General features: G+C 36.8%; 1 protein-coding gene and 1 long non-coding RNA gene across 9 annotated transcripts in view; one reads left to right on the top strand and one right to left on the bottom strand.

Moving 5' to 3' along the window:
* The window catches only part of LOC124168786, a 42,112-nt gene extending 17,532 nt beyond the window's left edge, over window positions 1–24,580 (top strand). Inside the window, exon 3 of the long non-coding RNA XR_006866985.1 lies at window positions 24,511–24,580. This is a non-coding gene — a long non-coding RNA (uncharacterized LOC124168786). The remainder of the gene's footprint in view (window positions 1–24,510) is intronic.
* The window catches only part of LOC124168785 (voltage-dependent L-type calcium channel subunit beta-1), a 788,354-nt gene that overhangs the window by 11,109 nt on the left and 750,534 nt on the right, over window positions 1–26,711 (bottom strand). For 4 of the 8 annotated variants that reach the window (XM_046547091.1, XM_046547095.1, XM_046547090.1 and 1 more), the window contains 8 exons: window positions 24,499–24,618; window positions 21,978–22,236; window positions 14,764–15,007; window positions 13,577–13,742; window positions 12,793–12,891; window positions 9,199–9,366; window positions 7,824–7,998; window positions 2,404–2,442 (listed from right to left, as the gene is read on the bottom strand). In XM_046547091.1, coding sequence (XP_046403047.1) covers window positions 2,404–2,442; window positions 7,824–7,998; window positions 9,199–9,366; window positions 12,793–12,891; window positions 13,577–13,742; window positions 14,764–15,007; window positions 21,978–22,236; window positions 24,499–24,618 — 1,270 coding nt within the window. Of the gene's footprint in view, window positions 1–999; window positions 1,112–2,403; window positions 2,443–7,823; window positions 7,999–9,198; window positions 9,367–12,792; window positions 12,892–13,576; window positions 13,743–14,763; window positions 15,008–21,977; window positions 22,237–24,498; window positions 24,619–26,711 lie in introns of all 8 variants that reach the window. The other 4 variants (XR_006866983.1, XR_006866984.1, XM_046547096.1 and 1 more) reach the window with 4 other exon arrangements.

Below are 26,711 nucleotides of genomic sequence, written 5' to 3'. Positions count from 1 at the left end.
TTTATTTATTTTGGGTTCTCAACTGAATGACAAGACATGAATATAGGCCAGTTGTTCATAGTTGTTCGTTTGGCTTTCATGTTGCCGCCATGCGTGGCATTAGCACAAGTTTGAGGCTCTTAATCGGTCACGGCTTCTTGGAAGTCCTTTCTCCTGTGCATTGCCATCCTTGATGGACTGCAAGTGCCTAACGTCTAGTACCTTGGGCTTCAGTACAGTTGCCTTGGGAATTCAGGAAGCTGGATAGCATAGTGGTCTGTGCAGTGGCCCAGAAAGTGAAAGGACTGTGGTTCAATTCACGGTCCAGGGAAATTTTTTCTCAAGGCAATTTATGTGCGTTTCACCACTGTTCACATGGCAGGATCGAAATATTACATATCAAGTATGATGAAACGTATTGTAAGAGAAAATATGTAGACTGAAGTCTACATATTTCTATGCTACCAGTATTATATTCTGACCTAACCTATGTTGAAATTCAACATTTATTAAAATAGATTCAAAATAACACATCCTTTGAGCAAGGCTCCAAATAACCCTACTAGCGCATCTCTAGAAATATACAAGGCATGAGTGTATTGTGGGTAACCTACAATTCAGGATTCATCCCATCCCCTCAAACTTTGGTTGCAAGCAAAATCTGCTCTACAATATATTTTTTACTTAGCCTGAAAAACTGTTGGACATATAGCCTATGGGTTGTATGGGCCAAGAAATATAGAAACTTGTATAACCTGTAGGGCCAAATATGTTCATTGAGAATCTATCGGTGAGTTATTTAAAAATGACTTGTGTATCTCTTCTTCGTCAATATCACTTTTGTTTGAAACATTATTTGTGATATGTTGAAACCACCAATGGTTAGTAGAAAATAGACTTTAGCTAGATTTTAGATGACTAGATTAAGTTTTCACGCTATACTCCATTGGTGCTGTTAGTTCCATTTGCAAATTTGGTTAGTTGGCAATATGACAATGTAACATCATACAAAATACTTACTCATCAGTAGATGATTTAAAACCTTGTCCAATCACTTTCCTAACTTTAATTCCTCTGTCCACTATAAACTCTTGCTATTCAGTAATAGTGCGAATAACACCTTTTGAGGGAACTAAGGATGAAAGATAGTCAAGAGGAAATGAAACATAAGGAAAGAAATGTGTTTACATGAAACAGAAGCAAATACAAAACTTAAGTAACATGCATGGCTTAACTGTATTTTGTATTTTCCAAGTAGATATATTCAAAACTTATCAATTTCATCAAAAAATAAATCTCATATTGATAGAGATGTAAGCAGTAATTTCAGAATTGGAACTCTCATTTTGTCATTAACCATTTAGTAATACTTTATCTTTGGAAAAATTTTCATTCAAACATTAAGGAATAAAATGTTTTCAAAATAAAATCTCAAATATTTTAATTGGTTCCAAAATAAAGACAGCATTAATGTAAAGCAAGGCAAGAGATTATTCATAATCCCTTTGGGAAGTGTTTTTTTAAGTGCATGCATTTGAATAAAAAACTAGGTATCTCAAATTACTATTTGAGAGTTAAATACTTGCATAGCAACTTCAAAAATTAAAATATACCACCACTTATTAGTATTTCAATGTAAACAGTCTTATTTTGTAAATATAAAGAGCAATAGTACTGTTTATCCTCTGCCATATTCGTAGCGAAGAAATAAATAGAATGTCAATAAAAAATATGTAGTTAAGGAAAATGGGTGAGTCAGAAGATAGTATTTGCTGCTAGAAAAGAGGGAGAGAAATAGAAATAGATTTAGGTAGTAATAGATTTAGGTAAAGGGAATGCATTCCAGTGGCTATGCGTGCAAAGCTTAGGTAAAATGTTACGGCAAATTGGGTTCATTTGTGCCATAAGAAGTCATTAGAGGTAATATAAGAGTTTTCTTTGCAACTGCGGAGTGTGAATAATCAGTAAAGCGTGCCACACAGACATTCTTTTTCAAAAAATACTATTTCCACAACACATAAGGTAGCCACTTAAGACACCCCTTGATGCTTGAACAGTGGAAAAAAAACTTGCTTATTCTTGTATGAATAAATTTTCCAAAGCATCAACTTTATGCGTTAAGTTTGCTTTAGAGAACCATCTCCTTATTTTTCTTCTCCCAAGTATGTTGCCATTACTGGATTCGGGCAGTATAATTTGTAAAATTTATGTTTTGCTGAATGGAGTGCCCTCTGATGATCTGATATTTCTGCAGAGATGGTTGATTCTTCAGCAACCTTCAATTTGTGCTCAAATAAGCTTTAATTCATTTTTTTAAATATTTAACCATTCCAATTTTTAAATTCTGGCATGAAAATCAAGGAGTGTCTCATCAGTGAAAATAATAATAAAAAGTGCAATTTTTAGGAAGGGGTTGCCATTTACCTCTCGGGTCGTGTGAGTATCCATAGGTGTCGTGGTGCGCTGTTGGTTTTTTTTTTAGGACAAGTGGCAAGGGTTTGCATAGGCACGTAGGTGTGTGCAGCAACAGCATTGGCAACAATGGTACCGAGGAGAATGGGGGAGTGGATAGGGGGCGTAACGGGGTGCAGCGGACGGGAAAAAGAGAGAGATACATGATCAAATATGAACAGGGAAGTGAGACATAAAAAAGGAGATCAGGGTCGGTTTTTTATGCCCAGTGAAAATTTTGCCGAGTATGAGTTCCGGACTTCATAAATTCATCCATTTAAAACCTTGGTTTCCAAGAATCATGCATATCTGGTTGGGTGATTCCCAATCCAAAGTGGCATGATTAAGTTCTGGGAAAATGGTTTGCTAGGATGTGTCAAACCATTGCATGCCTTTGGAAACTACAATGTTGGATACCATGTCATGCATTCCTTACAAGTACGAGTTGCCCATGAAGCAACTGTTGTGGAATGCAGTTCTATGATCATGCTGCATGGTGATATCCCATCACCATCAGCAATGCTTGCCCTCCCCCCCTAAAAATTCCAATTTTTTTATAACTTGTGATAAAAGTTACATTGATGAAACATATTATACCAAATTCAAAAAAGAGAAAACTTTTTGACACCACCAAATTTTCCCTGAGAGGTGCCTGAATGCCATTCCAGCCAAAAGTAAGCACTTATGAGGTGGTTCTTGGAAATCAGGCCTTGAGACCATAAGCTCTGCACTTTGAACTACTTTGCTTTATTTCAACTTTCAAATATTGTCAAGATAAGATTACAGCTGTGTCACGTCCCGGTTAACTCTAACCAGGTAGAATAAAACCGACCCTTATAAGGAGAGGAGAGGTCTTGGCTTGGGGAACGTGATGGGAGGTGAGTAGACGGGATGTTTGTTAAGTTTTAAACCATCCAGTCCCTCTTTTCCGACCTCATTCCCCAACCCAGACAAATTCTTCCCTCCCCCTATCACTCCAGTAACAAACCACACGTACGCAGTTAATTATTTCTCGTGGACAGTGGTGCTTTTTGCTTTTTAACCTAGCAGCAGAGACCGCTGTCACAGTTATGTATACATGCTGGAAGATAAATTATTTATTTGAAGGATATATTTTACTACTTATATTTTTGTCATACCTGGATGATGTGTAATTCCTACTCACATTGGAAACCACAGAATCATTGCTATTATTACCGTGGGCATTATTGCTAGCGGACTTTGATTTTTTAACTGTATCTAAGAGTCAAAGACTTAAATAGAGAGAATCTTAAAATGATTGATTGAAATTAGTGGTTGTGCTTCATACGAAAATACCTTCAGTATTGATGTACTGTTTTCATTTTAAAAAAATGACGGTTTCGACAGATGACCTTGAATATCATACATAATTATTCACATTTTGTAATATTGTCATCTTGAAATGATCAGACTACATGGAGCACACCTTTGTAAATATATACCTCTTTCTCAATAAAAAAATTTCATAAAATAAACTGCTGAGTAAAAGTTTTCTAATTTGGGATACAGGCAAACTTTAATGTAGCTCAACTTTATATACTCTGAAAATATCAAGATGGCAGTATAAGTTTTAAAAATCACCAGCTGTCACCAAAATAATTTGGTCGACTGGGAGGTGTTCATCCTCAAGCATATTCTTGAGGTTTACAAAAAGCTCTCTACTCTTTTGTGGCTATAGTATCCTTGATTCCATTCTAGCTATCACTAAATTTCTCCCATTTTCTGCTCCAACTGAGCTTACTATCATCTTGAGTAATAAATTTATGGTACATTGAGAGTATCCAATTTGAGTAAAAAAAATGCTGGCATTAAAGTGTAACATTCATTATGAAAAATAACTTACTTTAAAGTCGACACTTAATTTCTTAACTAACCCCATTTTCAAAAGAGTAGTGCCATCAGCTGGATATCAGATGGTTGGCACTACTGTGTTGGTAGTGGTATCAGGTTGATTTTGAAATTAAAAGTGTGAGTTTTAAGTTGCATTTTATAATGAATGCAAGGCACATCAACAAAGTTAAGCCTTAAACAATTACTCTTGCTCTCTGAAATGTGAAACTGTAGCAAAATGATGTAAAGGTAATATTGTATTTCTCAGGCATGCAATATTTTTTTATGTTTAACAAAAACTTTGTGCACTTTTGTTCCATTGGTGACATGCATGTGACATTGTGACAGTGATCTCTGCTACTAGAAAAGATACTAGTTTGCTTCCTAGGGTCTAAGTGCATGTATAGATAGGTACATATTTATCTATGAAAGCAAGGGCAAGGGGAATGATTTGCATGACAATCTTAATAAGTGCTCAACAAATGGTCAGACACGTGAGGGAAGCAACATTGGCATAAGTACTTAGCCATCACTCACTCTATGGTCCAGTTTGGTGTGGAAGGACCTAATGGTTTTCAATAGGGATGGACTGATACAAGAAATTAGTGGTTTTGGACTGATACCAACCCACCATGAACATGATTAGCGTGACACAAGCTAAGAAACCAGATTACTTAAGCGACTATTACCCAAGGGTATGGCTAGATTTGCTGAAGAAGTTCAAATATTCCTAAAACAAAATATGCTGACTTATGTGAATGTCACTGCAGGGGAAGCACTTAAGGCTGCTTTATCTTCAAAGTGAAAGAATCATATTTTTATTTGACTTGTAAATGGTGTTTTTTTCTTTTGTAGTAACGAAAATAATTTATTTTGGTTATAAAAAGAAATTTTCTCTCTTCTTGTGTTAAGCAAGGACAGAATTACGGACTAGAGATTTCATTCTGTGCCATGCAACACCTTATCCAATGGGCATAATTGATGGTAAAGAGCAGAAAATTAAAAGTAATGATATTGGATTCGGTATCGGTTAAATGCTACAGTACCTATACTACCAATACAGTATACAGAGCCTGTACTTCATACTTGTATCAGTCCATCCCTAATTTTTACGGTAGCTTTTGACAAATGCCACTCCAAGTGTTAAATTATTGATCGCATAGGAAAGAGGATGGCTCATGGAATCTAAGTTTTTTTTAAATGGTGTTTCTAGGCAGTATGTGTCTGTGGATGCATTTTACTCAACATATACAAAATGTAAATTCATGTACATTCCTATAAAAGCAATTTGCACAAGACAAAATAATGTAAATATCATCAACTCATGATCATCCATGATAATCGGGCACGCGGGATCATGGGTAGTCAAAAGGAGTAATAAATTTGACCGTGTTGTCTACTTTTCACCTCATAAATTGGAAAATAATTAACTTAGCAGCATATTGTGTGTTCACCAAAAGATATGGATTATAATACTAAGCATTACCATCAACTAAAAATATATTGATATCATACATATCAGTGTTGAAAAGTTAAAAATTTTATATGCTAGGAAGGAAAAATAGTGATTATCTGCAAACCCGCCAATTGGCAGTGGGATGATCAATGTTTGACTGCATCTATAAAAAATTTAGGACATTACATAATAATAACTGAATTTCAAATCAAAACATTGTTGATGAATAAAATTCCATTGGCTTGATAATATTGCAATTAAAGTCCTTTGCAGTGTCTCATCGTTTAATGTTTCCACATCTAATTTTATCAAAATCTATGTATGACATGTAAGTTCATCGATACCAGTGGTCCTTTAGCGATGTCTAAGTATTAATGCACGTATGTATTTTAGTTTCTTATTTCATTTAGTTATCCTATAAGAATTTTTTTGCTATGAAATAAAGATGCACTACAATGATTACAACCATAAATATCAAATCATTTGCAGGACGCGTCCATCAGCAGGCATGTGCATTAGAATGATTTAAATATTTGCACTCAGCATATAGTTTTTAAATTTAGTTAAAACTATGGGACATAAAGATTTAACACATTTTTCCATTTGCAACATTGCTGGTACATATTGCAACGAATATTGCTCTTATCGCCACTTTATGAAACTCCAATTTCTATTGAATTCTCACCCTGTAGAAACTTTTGTCTATGCTCTTATCTTCTGGAAGATTCACCTACATTGACGTGCATAACTGGCCTGAAAATCTTTCAGAAAAAGTACACATGAATCTTAAAGGGGCATTCCCCAATTCAGGATTTTGTGTGAATGCAACTAAGAATAGGGAGATACAGTTCTAGTTGTACCTCCTAAGTGAATTCCTACCTCCAAAGGAGCTCTCCGAATGAAAATTGTCAGATTAATGCCTGGAATAATTTATTATTATTATCTATATGATTACAGGAAGGAAAAATGCCCTGTGGTCATGGAAAAAATTTAAACAAAGCATTCAAAAAGATACGTAGTGCCCATTCCTTGAACTAATCTTAAAAATATGTTTTTATAATTAATGGGTAGGGCTCAAAGAGTTTTTCTGGGTATTCCTTCTTGTCAAGTATTGCCATATTTTGGTAAGAAAACTTCTTGAGATAGGTCCTTCGTGACCGTCCCTTTACCGTGAACTCAAAATCATTTTATATCTCCCAGACTTCAGTTGTTTTTTGTTTCCTTCCCAAGTTTTTTAATTGCTCTTTCCTCATTGACTATAATATTCATCCCAGATTGTCTTCTTATTCCACTGAGTTCCAAGTTGTTCCATCCCAGTGGGATGAGCATTTCAGTAATCTTCTGTCTTTCTGTGCTGTAGCACATATCTAGCTGCTCTTCTTTCCACTAAGTTTTTCAAAATCCCTTTATTAGTCAATGGCTGAAAATTACAATATACGTGGTTGATATGCATTGCGTCTATGGTTGCAATATTCCTTCAAAAGCAGTTTATTCCTAGCCAGGGGCGGATCCAGGATTTTTTTCTGGGGCAGGGTCTGACAGGCAAACGATCTTCTAATATTTGAGATTAAAAACATGATACAACAATAACTGTATCAAATCAATACCTCCACTGCAAAAACACTCAACAATTGCCCATCGAATCAAATTCGCTCATCTAGCAGCCCAACAATACGAATCTGATCAGCTGACAGTGTCCGGAGCATAAACGCTCACCTCCAAGCTTGGAGAATAGGAGATGAGTGTTTATTCTCTGGACACTGCCAGCTGAGAGGACTAGTATTGTTAGGCTACTAGATGAGTGGATTTGATTTGGTGGGCAATTGTTGAGCATTTTTGCAGTAGAGGTATCGAAATATTCTGTTTATTTTAATATGAAAGTTATTTATATGAATTAAATATTTGAGGCTGCATAATACACAAAACAAAATGAACGTAATGATAACCATATAAAAAATATTGTCTATTTCTTAAGTGTCTGGCAGGGGTGGATTTAGAGGGTGGGCATGTGCCCCTGTGCCCACCCTTTAAATCTGCCCATGTCCCTAGCCAAAAGTCTTAAAATTTATTGACTAATTGATCGTACCTGGAGGTGTGGAGTTGAGCTTGTGATCCATACCAGGGGTGGCGTGGGGTGAGGGTCTTGCTGCTGATAAGTTTCCTCCTGGCTGAAGGCCGGATGATGATGCGGCAGCCACGGCTGCTGGAGTGGGCCCTGCCGACGGCCCCGTTGAGGGTGGATGAGTCGCCCTCCAGTATGCCTAAAGTAATAATAATGTTTTATTTGTCCAGAGATCTAGTAGTACAAGGGTTACACTGATATATGACAGATCAGGTTAAAGAATATACATATATACAATAAATACAAATATACAATGATGCAAGATATGTCAAACTTTGTTTAAAAATTCATCTATAGAATAATACATTTTTAGTTTCAGATATTTTAGGAGGTTGGTCTTAAAAGCAGTTATACTTAACGGTGCCTAAAGTTCAACTGGCAATTTATTATAGAATTGAAGGCCCATACAGTTTGGACCAGCACCAGTATTCTTGGTGCGCACATATGAAACATGCAGCTGATCAACTTGTCTAGTAGAATGATGGTGAACATCACAGTTCTTAACATAATGGGATAGATTTCTTTTTGTATACACAAGTAAGTGAAAAATATATACACATGGCAGTGGTAATATGTCCAGTTTTTTGAACAGGGGATGGCAGGGGGCATTATGTTTGGAAAAAGTCATAAGCCGAATGGCTCTTTTCTGGATTCTAAAAATGGACAAGGCCCTATAGCGGATGAACCCCAAAAAATTATGCTGTAAACAACGTGGGAATAAAATTCTCCATAGCATAGTCCACGAAGGACTTCAACGGAAACAGTTGGTCTGATGGATCTAATCAAGTAGCAGGCTGAGCTTAACTTACAAGCTAGAGAATTTATATGCTCATCCCAACAAATTTGAGAATTGACATTAAAGCCCAGAAATTTGGTATTTTGTAGGAAGTAGGAAGGTTTTCAGATGAAAAAGTGTAAGAGGGGTGCTACTTCAGTCTCATCTGGCCATGCCTTGAATGTGCATTGAGCATATTGTCCCCTTAAATGTAAAAAAACTCGTAAATGAAAAATATCGATTCGAAATAGCGATTCATCTAGGTATCTTTTCAGGCATCAAACTTTGCAAGGAAAGGAACTGCAAAGTGAGTTATTGGTCCCATGGTAGACTGTTATTTGATGTGTTTACATGTATAAATTACACATTGCTCCTTAATAAAGTTATGGATATTTTCTATACCCATTAAAATTTTCATCACATTTTTTGAAATTTTAATGACTTTTTAGACATTTTTCATAAGGTCTGCATTCCACAAAGCATAAAGTAGCCTGGTAATTTTTGCTAGAAATTAGGAAATTCTGCGTGGCAACAAATTTTTTAAATTATTATTAAGGAACTTACCTCAAGGTACTCGGCAATGTGATCACAGGCGTCTTCCAGCTGGTTCTCATCCAGTATGACGTCAAACATCTCAGGTGGACATTGTGCCAACTTCTCTGCAGCTACCATTTGGACATTCAAATTCCTAGCTTGTGACTTTCCTCGTGACTTGATGAGGCGCTGCAGGACCTATGGGGAAAAAAATGGATGAGTCTGCATCAGTGATATTCTTACATAATTTTTATTTAACCCTTTTGAGACGGCGGAGTTTTCGTCTTAGCATGACTGCTGTACTGAGCCCCAAGAGACTCTTCTTTCTCGTGATACGGAGCATTTTTGGAGGACATTCGTAAAGAAGGGTCTCGCTGAACCTTTTTCGACCCCTCCCCGCTGGGACTCTGCATTATCTCAAACTCCGAGAGTAGTTGTGCTACCTCCTTTCCGGGTTTACGACCATACCTGCGGCATTGGTTTGCGGTCAACTTATGCATTGCTTATATGTATTTAGCAAATGGATAATTGTTGCTTGCACGTAAATTGCAGACTTTGAATTGAATTCCTCATTTTTTTCTGAGCATTTTCAAATTTTAAAGGAAGTTCTAAGGTCAATATTAACGCATTTAATGCAGCAGCGATTTCCATGTTGATGTTATACATAACTCGAGATATAAGTTAATATTTATCGTAGAATTTTGTTTAAAAATTGTAAATGCTGCTCAAAAGACAAATACAGTGCAACCTTGATATAACGACACCCCACGGTGCACTAATAAACACTCGCTATAGCGAATTGTCGCTTTACCGGAGGTGGAGCAAATAATAGCCAATACACCTGTTGCGAACTGATATACAGGAACAGGAGTGGTACGGCGACAGATAAACATCTATCCGATAAACGTAAGCATAAATCCAGACGAAAGGCGATGTTTTTTTTGCATCACTAAATTTCCTTACTCAAACAACGACTAACTATTCAAACAATTTATAAGCGCCGCACTGAATAAAAATCATGGAATGCATTGTTTCGTCAATCATTATGCCAATGCACAACCGACGAAGCCATTTTTCTATGCACTTAATTAGTTCATTTACGTGATCATTCTATTATTTTGGTATTTTCCACTGAAAATTCAAAAATTAACTGATAAAACAGTATCGCGGTTATTTAATGCCTCAAATGTTTCCATTGGTGTATGTTTATTGTTTCTGTACGTTAAGCGGCAGTGAAGTGAAATAACGCATTACATTTGTTTCCACAGGCGAAAACGGTGGAAGGTTGTATAAAGTTCCCGCCTTGGAAGACTTTTTCTATCAAATAATGTAATATCTACATCATCTACGGTAAAAAGTTTGCTAAGCTTGAAAAATGATGTGATTAAAATTGCCGTTGTTGAAAAAAGTTTCTTTTTGAGTGTTACGCTTGCGACGTATTTGAAATAATACACCGAGTTTACCACTACACTGCAAACGAGAGTTAGCTCTTCTGTGAGTTCTTCCAGCGGCCACCAGGGGATGCTCGGCTACCCGCGTGACAAAAGAGAGTGCCAGTACGACTCCAACCACTGACGCGAATAGTTCACCCTTGTAAATCCGCAACGGAGAATAAATGCGTCCATCCGGACAATTCACGCTGAGTATCATTGCTTCGTACATCCTACATCATCGCTAAGGCGCACTACCTACCTTTAGAGGCATCATTGCAAGAAATACCTCATACTGCAAGGGTTTTGTCGAGGAGTTGTATGTAAAAAAGTTCCGTTTCGTCTATGTTATATGACGCGGGGAATACTTCTAAAGATACTTATGATCGGAGTCCTTTCTTCCACGACTTCGGGTTTACACCGGAGGCATCACCAGCAATTATGAGGGGAGATAACGCTTTGGTGCTTCGCATTAGTATAATCAACCTTCTGCACTCTTAAAATTCTCGATTCGCAATCTATCCCTGAAATATTCCACTTTAGGCTTGGGCGTAGCCCCTTTCTCAGAAGTTCCCGCAGATTTGAATGGGCAAAACCACCCGAACAAAGCTCCTTATAACTATCGTCTGCATTCCTTGGGCGCTTCTGTTTTTTTTTTTTAATTTTGCAGAGCGAATAGGAAGATAAATTAATTTCGACACTCTCATATTACTCCTTTATTTTTATTTTCCCGCTTAGACGTGTTTGGTGTTTTTTTGGTCATGGTGACTGCCATCAAATGCTTTCTATTCACGCAACTCACGGACGTGCGGGTATGCTGCCGACTGCTTTCTGCCGCCCGAGGAACAAAAGAAGATGAAGCATTCGCGAATGCTAATGCCACAATATTCTCACCAAAATTAACTACTTATTTATCGAACGACATTTTACCACATAAATTTGAGACTGAGCTCTCCATTAACTTCATTTCTAACAGATCGCTAGCAATTACAGAGGTTAAGGAGTCTTGATGAAAGTCTTCCGGCCATGAAACCCTCGCTATGGCGAGAGCCAGCACCAAAAGGGTCTCGTAAAAACGAATTTTTTAACACGCTTATTATAGGGTCAATTGACGGTGCATCGACTATGTCTCGTTATAGCGGGAGTGTCGCTATAGCCCGTACTCGCTTTAACGAGGTTCCACTGTAATTCAATTCTTAGTTAATTTTTTATGAGAAGTGAACAAATATTTATTTCGAAAACTGACTGGATATCAAATTGTACGACCGCTGTCCCTTACCGCTAAGAGGGGTTGAAAAAGACAAGGGGTCCGGGTACCTGCTCCCAGATTCCGAGGGTAAATCCTAAACCCCACAGGGTTGGGTCCCGAGACAAAGACGACGTAAACCCGCGACTGTCCTAAAAGGGGGAGAGCTAGAAATCTTATATATACGGCTTTCGTAGTCCTGGCCAGGAAAATCTCACGCGTAATTATACGCCCGTCATCTCCCGGGTCAAGAAACGTCCACACGTACATATACGTGTATAGTAGGGAAAAGGTTAATTGAAAACGGTGCATTGTATTGTGAAGGGTGAAAAGGAGTTTAGTATAGCAATATCTAAAGGATATAATGCTGTTGCGCATGCCAAGCTGTTAACATTGTATAGGCTCTTGAGGAGCCTGGTTTATATGAATGAAGCTGAACTCCATCTTATCTGACATTTTTATAAAATATCAAAACACTAGCTATACTGGATTCCACAGACATTTTCGGTCAAGTCTGATGACTTAACTATGTTTGTGGCATTTTTCCTGAACTGCTGAAGTTGTAATGGTTCTTTTCTTGGAGATTTGGCCAGTTTTTGTGATACATATTGAAATAAATATTTTCAATTGCATATCATTCGGCTTCAGAAAATTTGTTATCAAGTTAGCAAATTCAAAAAAATTCAAGAGAGATGTTACAGCATAACTGCTGTTATAATTTTATGGACAATAAAATACTTATTTTCTTATTGATGTTATTAAACCTAATGTAAAATAAGCAAGGGATTTATAAAAACTAGTTGGTACTTTAATCTCAACATTTTCATTTTTGTGTTAGAATAACTTAATATTTGCTTAAAGGCCTATGCTTCTGAAAGAACCCAGTAAATTATTTTGAAAGTAGATCTGGATACCAGTTTTATATTGATGAAGAAATTTGTTTGTTACCTTTGGAGAGGATATCTTCAGGTATACAATTGTTGGTGCGAGTGAGGTCTTTGCTAACTGCGACGGATGGTTGATTGTGTCACAATCTAAGACAACCAACTGTAAGAGAAAAAGAGTAAGAAATACATTAGACATATGCTTATGGTGTCCTTTATGATTTGTATTACAGACCATTCAACATTGAACTGCGTCTGAAAATTCTCTAGTCTCTAGCAATAATTCATTCAAAAAGAATGCATTTCTAAATGTTATTCAGTTGGCAAGTGTATAGATGCTTTATAATTTTAATAGCCATTTCAAAAATTCTAAATTTCACTGTGAAGTTTCCCGGGTTTAGTGTCAAGAATACTCAGTTTAAATAAAATTTGATTGAGAAATTGGCCAACCTTTTCGAATGCCTGTTGCATTCAGTAAAATTTTCAGTAAACTATTTCATGAAAAGCATTAGTTTTATGAAAATTGAGGTTGCCTATGATTAAGTTGTGTAAAGCATAGCATCTCAACTTTGTTTAACATAAGGATTATATTGTAAACAAGTTTGTTTCAGTAAATTTGATTAATTTCATGTGAAATTTTGCTGAAAACTTTATCGTAAGCAACAGTTTTAAGTAGAGAAAGGGAATTAAATCGTGCAAAACTATACATACTTGAAATCTTGGAGCCTTAATAACTCTATGCTTTAACTTATTTGTACTGACTAGTATTTATTCTCAGCTAAATGCACTGGTATAATATTTCTATTTGACCCTCAGACATTCAGGAAGACTCCCATGGTTTTCTTTACCTGGAGCGTTCTCGCTAGCTCAAAGATCCTCTCGATCTCTGCCTGCACCTCAGCCAGACATGAAGACCTTGAGTTGGATCGCTCCATGATTGCCCTCTTGGAGGGGTTATTCAAGAGCGAACGCTTTGCCAACGATATGTCCGCCGTCACCCTTGTAATAATGATCCTGTTGAGGAAGAAAGAGTACGGATGTGTACAAGAAATTTTAACTGATTGAATCATTAGACCTAGTTAGGTGATATGGTGTTAGATTTTATTGACATTTTATTAAGAAGAACAAGGTTAGGTTTTATTGACCTCAGTGCAATAAAGTTAATTTTTCTCCTCTTTCTTTAATTTTGCCTGTGAAAATCATCATGCTTTTAGCTCTCTGATGGGGATGGTATAAAAACTTACAATAACTGCAATCAGTGATTTAGCTCAAATGAGGATGTTAATTGTGGAATTTTTAATTATTAAATTTAATAGTTATAATGAATTTTTTAAATGATTAATATGCTCATTGCACACAAATTAGTTACAAGAAATGTGAAAAATTTTATGAAAAAATCTGAGAAATGTAAGATTTTATATTATTTAGATAATTTAGAGACCCATGCATTCGTCGGCTAATTAACATAAAGCCAAGGTTGGTTAGGCAGTGAACTCAAATGATGGCATGTTGTCATCTCTTAAAGCAGAGGTAAAAGCCAGTTAGCAACCAATAGATTACCTGTAACAGGCATGCATAAACTATTATGGGAGTAAATAAACTTTTCTCAGATTTCCGGATTGGTAAGATACTCTAAAAGTGCCAACATTTGGGGTTCCAACTCTTCACCAGAACTTATTCTGAAGACCCGTTTTACATGGGGTACGTACTTGCACAATCTGATGCATGCACGAAGGCGAAGTAAAAATAGTGCCGTGTAAAGTGGTGAATTGCTGGAACACAGGCAAGAATGCATGGATGCAAGATGGCAAAATAGCCCCTGTCCTAATCTCGTTTATGCATTCTCGCAATTCCATGCCATTTTAGAAATTAATGCAGCTCTAACCTGCGCAATTCCATGCCCCATGTAAAACGCCCTTCATTCTTTGTTTTGTTTGCTGGGAAAGTGTAAAATCATACATATAGTAATAATAGTGATAATAATAATAATAATATTATTGGAGTAGGTACTATAAGTCTGAATAGGTGTACATACCTTCCGGCGAATCTGTGCTTGAGGAAGTCGAAGAGGGCCTTCTGCATCATGTCGGTCACTTCATATCCCTTGAGCGAGGGCCCCACCAGCACCACTGGTCGCATGGACGGCACGACATCATAGGGCGAGGGGCTCTCCTGTTTCTTGAAGAACGGCTTCCGTTTCTCCTTTGTCGGCGGTGGCGTGGTCAAGGAGGACGCTGCCGCACCACGCCGAGCGTTCCCCACCGAGTCCGAGTCATCGCCTGCTCACGTCACACGCACACCAAGGCACACAACCCCCACATTCACGCACACACACACGAAAAAGATGTGACATTAGAAATACAACAGTATTAAGATGATCCTGCCAACGATACTGAAAAGTGAGCCAGTCTAAGTAAAATTTTATTTATTTGTTAATGCATTTTCCTCTTTCTACTGTTAGGGTAGCCACTGTACTGGGAAAAGTGGAAAGTCAGAGAAACTTGGAGAATTTTTTAGTCTGGAGTCTCATGGTATGTCAGGAAAAATGACAAAAAATGCAGAAAAATTATCTTGAGAGTAAAGTTCAAATTTTGATTTTTTTCTTAAGTGCGGTTATATCTTCAGTATTTAAAAATCCAGTTTCCAACATGTCCCTCAGGTCAACTTCTGTAACTGTGAAAGTTCATTTGTTATCTAAGGGTAAACTAAAGCTTTAATATTCAACTGCACTATGTCTGATTTTCATCTCCTGTAAAGACGAAACTTTTTTTTTGTTACCACATATATATATAAGATACATTTACTTGATACATTATTCCATTAGCTCTGTTTGAGAGACTAGATAGGGAAAGATTTGAAATTCTATTCCTCTGGTATTTTTTTAAAATAATCAATTTCATCCAATTGTGAGCATTTCTAAGGACCTCTAAAGGAAAGTGCCCAAATTTGTGTGCCTCAAAAAAAGAAGGTGATTAGGGTTCCCATTCAATCTTGAAAACTTTAAAACTGTGAATAAGCCGTGAATTTTGTCCTAAAGCCTTAAAAATCTCCCAGTCTTGATTTTACGATCGTAGAACTATGATTGACAAATAAACAGAAAAATGGATACATATTTCGGTCGTACTTCAAGGTCAGTCGCTCGCAGATATGGCCACGAATTTATCTGTACGCGTATATTTGAAGTGCAATTATTGTTCCGTGTGTCATGATGGCACATTGACCTTAAGCCAGTACCCAAGCCGGAAGACTGGTAACTGGTAGTCATTAACACTTGCGAAAATTCACATACTTCTTAACATCCCTGGCACCCTGGTCCCTCTATTTTCCCACTCACAACCTTAAGCCGGAGCTGAATTTTGCAAACGATATGTGATGTCAGGAGAGATAGCACTTTCATTGCTGTGTTTGCATTCACAGTGTCTGTAGCGTTAGTTAAATTTGTAGTTAACCCCTTGCGCTGTAATGATGAGTCTATCTCGTCATGAACTTGCGATGCCAAACCGCTCAATGACGAGTGTATCTCGTCACCGGATTTTCATAAGTTTAGCACTATTTTGAGGAACAATATAATTATTTTGAAAGGTTAAAACATTCATAGTATACATAAATAATTCATTTTTATGAAAAACGATGCATTGGAAGGATTAAAATGATTTTATTCGAGTGGCGATAGCTATGCTCTCCATGTTTAATAATCACATTTCATTTCGTGTTTCTACGTTGATTATAAATTACAAAATATCATTTCATTATCTACCATTTGTAAAAGAACCACAGAAAAATACTTAGAGAATAGGAGCACGATATTCAGAAAATTAATCGAAGTTGAAGGGGTTATTGTGCGGCCAATTGTTGTTACGTGATCAATATTTCTGCCTTAAATGGTTTATCTACAAACTGTGAATTTGAAGAAATTTCGACTGTGAAAACCTGGAAAAATCCGTGAATTTTATAATTTAGGTTGAGTGGGAACCCTAATGATGTTTTTTTCAGGTTTTCAGACGTTTCTGTAATTTCTATTCAAAATCTGAAATGAGTCTATTCCGAAACACCAGGCGTAGTGGTGTCATGGTGCTGGAACGCCATTCCAGCACTGGTTAACAAAAGATATACATAATAGTCAAATGACACTTATATCAATTTTGGTGGCTCAAAATTTCTAGTACATGTATACATTTGCTAGCAAAAAAAAAATTTGCAATAATATGTAATTACTGACTTTTAATAAAAAAAACACACAGAGTAATATTTCTCTCATGAAAAAAGTTAAGGAAAGTGCATTCCATCATTGCTAATTTTGCAATGATACCACTGACCAGACCTTTAGAAAAGCGGAGACTTTCTTACTTTTGGTTTATGTTTCATAATGCCCAAAATGCTTTCACAGTTAATTAGAGCTAGGAGTCAAAAAGCATAGCTCAAGAAGAACATTTGCTTACGTGTATGTAGTATGTACAATATTCACTCTGCCAAGTGGGAATTTAAGGTCTAATTATTCAATTTTCGAATAGCTGGATACTGGCTCACCTTTGCAGTTGCTGGCTTATGAATAACAAACTGTTATCAATTCAGCTTGTTAACATTTAGGAAGGAAACACATTTGAGGAGTCATTCCTGTAATAATGGAGGTTAGTGACTCCAAAACAATTACGTTAAGAAGCATTAAATCAATCAATGCCAACACTCATATTAGATTACTTTTTGAAAAAAAAAAACTCAAGTCAAGAGTGAACAGTGATGAACATTTATAAAAAAAATCATACAAAAATAATAAAAATAAAACCACACCTATTAGAATACATAGCGAGGCCAGGGTAAGGCTATAGGTGAGGTTAGAGCTGGGGATTTTTGGGAGTTATGGTTCTGATGTTTTTTTCTCACGCCGTTTCAAGACTCTTTGCTGGGTGAATTCTATTTTTTTACAGTAGGAAATGGAAGATTTTTTGGAATTTGGACTTAATCATTGTAAAACATAGGAAGTGGGGTAAGGGGATGGAATTTATCTTAAAATGGATGTTAAGTGTTTGATGCAAGCCATAATACATAGCTGTTTAGGATTATTTGCAATGGCCAGTCTCCAAAGAGAGCCATGTGGCAGCATAACTACATTTTATTGCATAATAAATATTGATTTCTAATTCTGCACATCGTAATTTGATATGCTGTGGTTGAATTTTCACTGAAGTAGGATTTAACCTTGTTATTTTTCAAATTAAGTCTCTCTAATGAATTTTCCAATGCTTTTTAAATCATCATAAAAGTGCAAGTTATTGTAACTTATGTATTATCAGTTTCTTCATTTTAATTTTTGTCTTGTGCTCCTTATATCTCCAATTGGTGATCGGCAATTGTGAGATTTTCCCAATAGCTACTGTTTTGTAGCTGGCATGAATAACATCCATAGAAGACAAGGTATATATTGCCAAGTTTGCATGGGAGCAGAATGGACTGAAAATAGGGAAATGGAAAATCATCTTGCTAATCACGTAAAGGCAGAATTGAGGAGTGGGTATGGTAAAAGGTATTGTAGTTGGCAAGATTCTTTTCCACTTTATGCCATTTCTGTCCATTTTGCATCCATGTAAACCTTGCATAAAAAGTGGGCAGGAAACTGGATTGTAGGAATGTAGGGTTGACTTACGAAAAGAGATCCAGAGGGAAGGGTGTCTACTTAAATACCTTCGGGTGCGTCTCCTCTCTTTATATCCTGGCCCAAAAAGCCACTCTGCCTTGTGCCAAGCCTTCGATCCCTCATCGGCATCGTGGACGTTACGGGAGGTAGTGAAATCATATCATTCGTAGTTTCTCATGCAGGAATGTATTGAGAAACACAAACTAAATCAAAGGTATGTTGCACGTAAAGTAATCTTAATTTCTTGTAATTGCTGTTGAGTCATTGTGAGGTAAGAAAGTTGACAAGTTGTATTATTTAAGAAAGAATGGAATTTGTGATTAGAAAAAATTTCAAGTTGCTCCAAAATTAGCTTAATTAAATCACGTATTGGTATCACAGTTTTTTATATACATCTAAAATTGATCAGTCTTCATGTTTTTTTTTAATAATATTTTTTATTCTATATTGTTATCTTTGCTTAAAATATAAATGGCATGAGTTTCTAGATGGATAATATCAGTAGAAAAAGTTTTCAAAAGTCTGTGTCTACTCAATGTTCTCTACCATAAAAAGCATTGATGATAAAAGATCGATATTTAAGGTGACATGATTGGCGATTAGAAGATACTTTTTGGAGGAACTATGGAATCTTGAATGGTGTCTGTGATTGTAGCCAATGAGTGAAAGCAAATTTTCAGTTAAGTGGCATGGCATGAAGGAATGGATGACTGAATGACAAATGAATCACCTCATAAGGTGTAGTACTTGAGAATAGTTGTGTATTTTTATAGGATTTAGATGAGAAATAGTGAGGACGAAACTTGCAGGTTCTCTACACATTGCTTCCCATCCTCTCCCAAAGTAAATGAAAAGAGTGAATGCTTTGAGGGGTTCCTGGAATTGCCCTTCCTTAAGCACCAAAATTTCTTCTAAAGGCTCTTTTTCCTTCATTCTATGCCTCTATTATCGCTTATGATATCAACACATGTCCCTGGAATGAAAGGAAGGCCGTGAGAATGATAAAAGGAGAACTTGGGTATGGCTGCTTGCTTTTGGTCTTGTCTGGTTGGATAGCTGAGAAGGCGTTGGTATTTAAAGTATGTAAGATGGTGAAATGAGAAGGAATAGTTGTTCAAATTGTGGGTAAGGACTTGGAAAAATCATATTTGATTACGTTGCACCAAAGATGGCGTAAAGCTCACAGGAAAGCGAACATAGCAAGTGAGTTGCCAGGGCAAATAAAAAATTATGTGAAAAAAATAATTAAACACAAACACAACATCAACACTGAAACAGTTAAATTAAAAGCTTCACACTCTTTTAAGAAAAACATTAAAGCAAAGCAAAAACACAAAATTACACTTGAGTCATAAGCATGTAAAGCCAGAAAAACACACAGCTGATAAGGAAAATTAATCATAGTGGCACAAGCGAGCTGCATGAGCCGGAAAGGAAGTATGAGAGGTGATGTAAGGTGAAAACAATATTTTCTAGTGCCTATTTTTGACACTTGAAACTACTGCAATGATGGGTGGCATGAACGGAGTATTGCAGTGTTAAACTTACAGTGAAATGTAATTATTTAACCTGAAATAATCTAGCTTTGGCATTCTACCCTCTGAATTTATCATAAGACAGAAAATCCATGCTCTAATTTAGGTCGGTAGGAAAAACATCTCCAAAACTGGTTTTTCTATGGTTGTTGGCTATCATCTCTGGGGAAGAGAACAGTTTGTTAACCTGCCGCGGGCTAGGCAATGAGTGAAGGGCTCAATTCCCATCAGGAAGTTGTATGATGATTTCGCATTACAGAGGAGTCACATGTATTCGAAGGGTTGGGTATGCTGACATCAGAAGTCAGGTGGGAGGAAAGTTCTTAAAGGTTTGTAACTGAATCCCTAAGGAACAAACCCAGAATTTGGTGATTGGTATCTTCTGAAGTGTATTTTGATAAGTTTTTTGATATCCTCATAAGAAGACACAAATCGCCAAATATTGGGAATATTCCATTTAAGATCAGCGGCAAAACCTTGAGAATTTTCCCCACCTGACTGCTAACATCAAGACTCTCAACTCTTGGAATGTGACTTCTCTGCTGCAACCGCTACCAGACCAACTGCCTGATAAGAATTGAATATCCCTAGCCTTCAGGGGTCTAACATCTGTTCTCCTTTCCATTGATGATTGCCTAGTACAAATGTTAAACCAGTTCCAGGAATATTTTTCCTTCCAAATGGTATTTGGATTTCTAATCTTCAGACCAAGTATTCACTTTAGCCAATTTGCAACTCAACTTAATTATTCCATTCTACCCATTGATTTAGAATATAGGCGTACTTAAAATTATTTGGCATCCTATTCTTTAATCATACAAATATTGACTACTCTTAGTCCTATCTACCTCTATGCAAGTATGTAATTGAAGCCCATAGGCAACGGTATTGGAAAAACTCCAATCCTATAGAAATGGATTCCAGTGATGAACATAGTGAAAATCTTTGTTAGTGTTTGTTTTTAGTTTGACTCATATATTTTTATGTATTATGATAATAATGAAAGTCAATGAATGATGAACACTTGCTGATATTCATAGGCACTGTTTAAGTGAAGGCGGAATCATGTTTGATTTATGGATGATATGCGGCTTACAATTAGTAGTACGAAATTGGAATGATACCATGATTCTGTGATTTCTATTATTATTAGTTATAAATGTCACAAAAGATATTCTCTTTCATTTTACAGATTTTTATCAGAGAATGAACATCGCTTTCAAGGCATAAATCATAATCTGTAACTAACTCACTATTTGACTTTGAGTTTTTGCATTGAAATTAAGCAATCAATAAGAGATTGGCTTATTTTCCTTCAAAGTCGTGATCATTTTACTATTAATGCTTTTCTGCTAAAGCATCATTGCCGAATTGGTAGTAGAACCATCTTACTGTTTGTCAAATAAAGCTATGAAGTTCATCTACCTAACAGTAACCCTTAGGCTGCTGTCACCTGTAATTTCTCTCTATTCTTGAAAAATTTGTGTCGATTTTCTTGAACCCTGAGTTAACTTTCTAGCATCGCACCTTCCCCTGAACTACTGTTAAAACTCGGGTATGTAGCTGCTTCCAGTTTCAACAACTTTTTAAATTATTTTTTTTATCAATCACCTCCATTGCACGTTGTTGTAGTAGCGTTGGTTGCGGGTTAAAAACTTAAGTGGCTGTGCGGTTTGGGGGTTTTGCGGATGCAAGCTGCGGATGCGACCACCATGGACGACCAACACCACTCAGAGAAAAACAAAAAGAGAGAAAGAGACAGGATAGATAGATAAGACAGACAGAAAGACAGACATAAATATTTTTTTCCATTGGGCGCCTGGAAAATGAGGCAGAATCGGACAAGTTTTCTTTTGTAGTTAGCTTATTCCTTTTTTTTTTAACTTTAATATACTTTTGTTTTGAAGTGGACGGTGCACGTTGAATGGGACTTTTTTTTTGCAATTAATAGGATTGAAAGTGACTTATTTTTTTTTTAATGGGTCGCTCTCTGAACGGGGTCTCATTCAACACACACATATGGTCAGGAAGGGGGGGACAAAGGGTTTTGGTTGGAAGGGGGGCGCCCGGAAAGGAACGTACCGGGGGTAGGGGGGGTGGAGCCTCTAGAATTGCTGCCTTTGGCCTCGGGGGCGGCTGCTGCGCCTGCTGTGGCCGTAGGGGGGGAGAGCGCACCTAGGTTGGATGAGGAGGATGTCTTCGAGGCGTAGAGGCGGGAGTTTCGAGCCGCTTGTGTCGCTTGCAGCCTCAGAGATTCCAACTTCACCGGGGACGGGATGAACCCCACGTCGGACCCCTCTCGGACCAACATCCCGATCCACCAGTTGTTGTCATACTTCTCCTGTTGGAGGAAAGAAGTTAATAGTCAGGGAGGGTAGTGATAGGGTTGTACACTCAGACCAAAAATTGCAATTGATAAAAAAGAATTTGGTATATGGAAGGGAAATTATGAGTTATAATGGAATAAAGGTACATTATTCACCCATTCACTCGTAAGTTTAAAATAAAAACTAGTGCTGCCACCCTCTCTTCATGAGCTAATGACATAAGAATTCCTGTTTATCAAATCATTTAGGAATAACTGCTCATTGAGGTTGCATGATTGTAAGCAATAATCAGCCACTTGAGACCAATGCAAGGAAGGGAGGAGCAGCTGATAAGCCATGTTCCACTCGGCAGGAGCGTATGTTGTCATCAGTTTACCTGGGAGAGAGTTAAGGCTGTTAATTTTTTAGCATGAATAGCTCAAGGTGGGGAACACAAATTTAAAGAAAGGAAAGATATGGGTCTCTTTATTTTTTAAACTATCTTGCAACTGTGGGTGAAGCCCATGCAGATCATTATATGTACTACCTTATTCTAAAGACAATCCATTCATGACCTTTTATTGCAGTAATTATTATCTTAGTTTCTACTTGATGACTCCATCATCTTTTGTCCTCATTCTACTATTTTAATATGCATTTAATTATTTTGCATTAATGAAGCGAAATTATAAGGATAGATATTTGGATAAACTGGCTAGCTTTTCACTTGTGATTTTTCTTGGAAAGGTCAGCCATGCAAAATTAGTGGAAGACTGGATAAGAGAAATACAGCATTTCCTTTTTTTAATTGAATGTATGCCATTCAGGTATGTCATCTGTGCAGGTTAGAAAACACTAGTGTATGCAACCATCATTCCTTGACTTCTTACCGCAATGCATATTTGATGGAGCTTCACATTCCCCATAATTGCTTTTTCAGATGCAGCCAGTATGAATGGACCTTACTATCAGTTGCCTCTCCTCCCTTGTTTATCCCAGTAAAACTCCAAAGATATACTCTTGAAAGAGTAGAATTGGAATTTTTCATTGCCCCTAGTCATGGTAACTGATTACTGATTGATTCACTAGCTTGGTTCACATTTGAAAACAAATAAGCTTGGTAAGAACAGCCAAGAAAGTGGGCTAAACCAACACAATGTCATAATTGTCTTATGAAAGGGGCTGGAATGAGAGCTAATTCTAATGAATTTATCCCATTTATGCTCCCAATGTGGTGTTCCTCATTTTTTCTCCTGATAAAGCAGCTGTTTTTTATGAATTATATTTTACCATTAATTTTCTGTAGTTAAAATTATTTCTTTTCTGTTAAAGTGCTATTTATTTTTATCACTTTTAATGAGGTATTATTTTTTCTACACTCTTAATAAATTATCCATATAATTGTCTTATAAAAATCTACTAAAATAATTTGCAATGCTAAATCTTGGGGAACAACTCTGGCTGCTGGGTACAAAGCCCATTGATTATTTACAATATTTATCTAGGAATTATATAATTGTACATGTACTCTTCTCTGAAATTTTTTATCCTTATTTCATGAAGTTTAAAATCTTATATATACATATTTATTTTTTTATTTTGCATGATGACATATGTTGAAGTCCATTTTATTGTATATACTTCACTAAATATGATGACTTATACATCTTATATGCATATATCAATTTTATACTATTTTTATTGAAGTGGTATGATATCTTCCATGAATGAAAGAAACTCTATTAATTTGCACCACTGGTTTAAAAAAGGTATATTATGTTACAAATTTGATGCATCTCCAATTGGTATCTCTGCTAATAACATTCGACATAGAACTAATACCTAGTTAGGCAGAAGAAACTTGGAATCAATTACCCCAGGTGACTGCGTATTAATGACTCATACAATAGTTATGACCCTTAATGTAATACTTTAGCCGCAGAGGCAAGAAAAAAGGAAACGTGTATTTTATTTTTAACAAAAAAAATATTTGTGTATTGGAGACAATACCGGGTCTATTAAAAGTCATTTTGTGATCAGCATAATACCAAACCATAAAAAATATGGAAGTAATTTATTCTTGGCACCCAGTATGCAATAACTAATCTTATTGCAGAGCAAATAAAAACATAGCAATTAGGCTAAAATTAGAGTACATATACTCAGGCAGCATTATTGCAATTTTTGATACAAAAAGAGTAGCAGTTGTATGGAAAAATGGTTCATTAGTATAGTTATCTTGAAATAAACTTGTGATAAAACTAAGTGAGGGAAAAAGTGTCTGATGATTGCCTTACCTTGATGTGCAGGAAGTCTCTGACACCAAAGGAGACGGCACACCCGTGGACCGGAGAATCATCATCAAGGGCGCCATCGTAGCTGACGTTGGTACGAACTGCAAACGCAACGGGCTTGCTCTAAAAAATGGAGAAGACACAGATATAGATTGAGTAAGTGAAGACCCTAACAAGAAAATAAGTTTTTTCAATAGTTTTTAGCTGCAGCTAAGTATAGCAATCTATTGAAGTTCAATGAATAATGAATGTCTATTTTGATCGTGTCTGTTCTGAAACCCATTATGGAAAATGCAACTCTAATTTAAAACTTATGCGGAAAGTAAGCCTAGATTTAATTAATGAGATATTTTCCCCTAAAAAATTGTTATAATGACATTTTTAAAGTGTGTTATGATAGAAATTATGAAAATTACCTTGGCTGTTACCTTATACTTTGAGCTTAATGTACATATTACCAATCAAAGAAATGAGAAAAATACACGCATATGGTGCAAAATATTGTTTCTAGGTCCCTTTTACTACAAAATTGCAATATTTATTTCGAGGGGAAAACACCTACTAAATTATGAGGAGAATTCTGTGAAACCCTAAAGACTAAGAAGACAAACATAAAAAATCGCATTGTTCAAGGCCTCAAGTGAATCTTGCAGCGGACATATGTGGGACAAACAGGTCGATGTTTCACTACAAGGGTAAAGAACACAAATACTACTACAATAAACGGGATGATAGGTCAATGTTGGTGAAGAATTTTATAGAAATAGGGCATATAGGTCTCGCAAAAGAACCTGTGCAGTCCTGCACAAGAGAAAGGGCAGGTAGTGATGGAAGGGGTGGAATGGAAAAGACGGAGGGAAAGAAAGCAAGGAGAGGAAATAGCCAGGGAAAAAACTACTGAAGAAAAAAGTTAAAATTCCATAATGGCTCTTGTGAGCAAAATACAAATGGACCCAATGACACACGGAAAAACATAAGACAGAGGCATGAAGTACACACAAGCAAAGCTAGCAGGTGATGAAATCACCTATTGATGAGACTTACCCTTAAAACTAGGGAAGAATATCAGGCCATGTGCCATTGCTGTGTGATAAGACAGAGCTAATAGCAATCACGAAGGGTTTGACGTTAACGCTCCTCACACCTTCCTCTCCAGTTCACAAGCATTTTGAGGGTTCCGTGACCCAAGCCTCAATACCATCCCACTGCTCACCAACACGATCTTTTGCGAGAGCTTACATACTTGCAAGTTCGAAATAGAAATCCTCCACAATGAAATAAAAAGCAAAAACTAGACGCTCTGGAAATCATGGAAATATAGGTGAACTAAAATTGGAACATGTCCCTAATGAATGAAAATCTATTCCCTTCTCCCTAATTGTTACTCATAATTGATCTTCGAGGACCGAGGCGTACATATGCCAACATTTTTATCCATTGAGATATGAAACACCATTCCCTGCTGAACCCCATCTCCACCACGTGAGAGGCTGGACCCTAACTTTGGGACTTTTGTAACCCCTGTTTACCCCCTAAAAGCCTTGTGATACAAGGGGTTTTCAATTTCTCTTCGGCCACCAACCCTGTATACACAACTTTGCCCAACCACCACTTCCCCCAACACCATTGATCAATTGGAGACAGATACATTGTCAGCACCCAGGAAAAGATGATCATCTGGAATGGGGACTTCATCCTGAAGACGGCAATGCTAAAGACAACAGTGAAGACACATGTGGTACCCTCACCCTGGAACCTGTCTCCCCCCTCACCCGTTCTCTCATGTGACCCTAAAAAATGACCCTTTATCCCACAACCTTCAATATTCCCTCATTCAGACTCCCAAACCCCATCCTTCCCCTTTACCCCTTTCCTTTAGCAGTAGGAAATATTTAAGGATAAACTTGGCTGCATATGATTCCTTCGTTGTAACAACAAAACATGTTGTGTGGAAATAAATTGAGCGGAAATATTCCAATGCCTTATACAAAAATTCCCTTATACATGAAAAATTCCCCCGAACCGGGAATCAAATCACATGCCTTTGGCTTTCTGGGCCACTGAGCAGACAACTACATTCTCCAGGTTCCTGAATTCTCATGGCAATTATACTGAGGCTCATGATAGTAGTAGATATTACGCCCTTACGGTCTATCAAGGATGCCAACACGCAGGAGAAAGGACTTCAATGAAGCCACAACCAATTGAGAGTCTCA

This window comes from Ischnura elegans, chromosome 12 (genome assembly GCF_921293095.1).
Source record: "Ischnura elegans chromosome 12, ioIscEleg1.1, whole genome shotgun sequence".
NCBI lineage: Eukaryota > Metazoa > Arthropoda > Insecta > Odonata > Coenagrionidae > Ischnura > Ischnura elegans.
The sequence above is the reverse complement of the archived record's forward strand: the minus strand, read 5'-3'. Positions and strand labels throughout refer to the sequence as shown.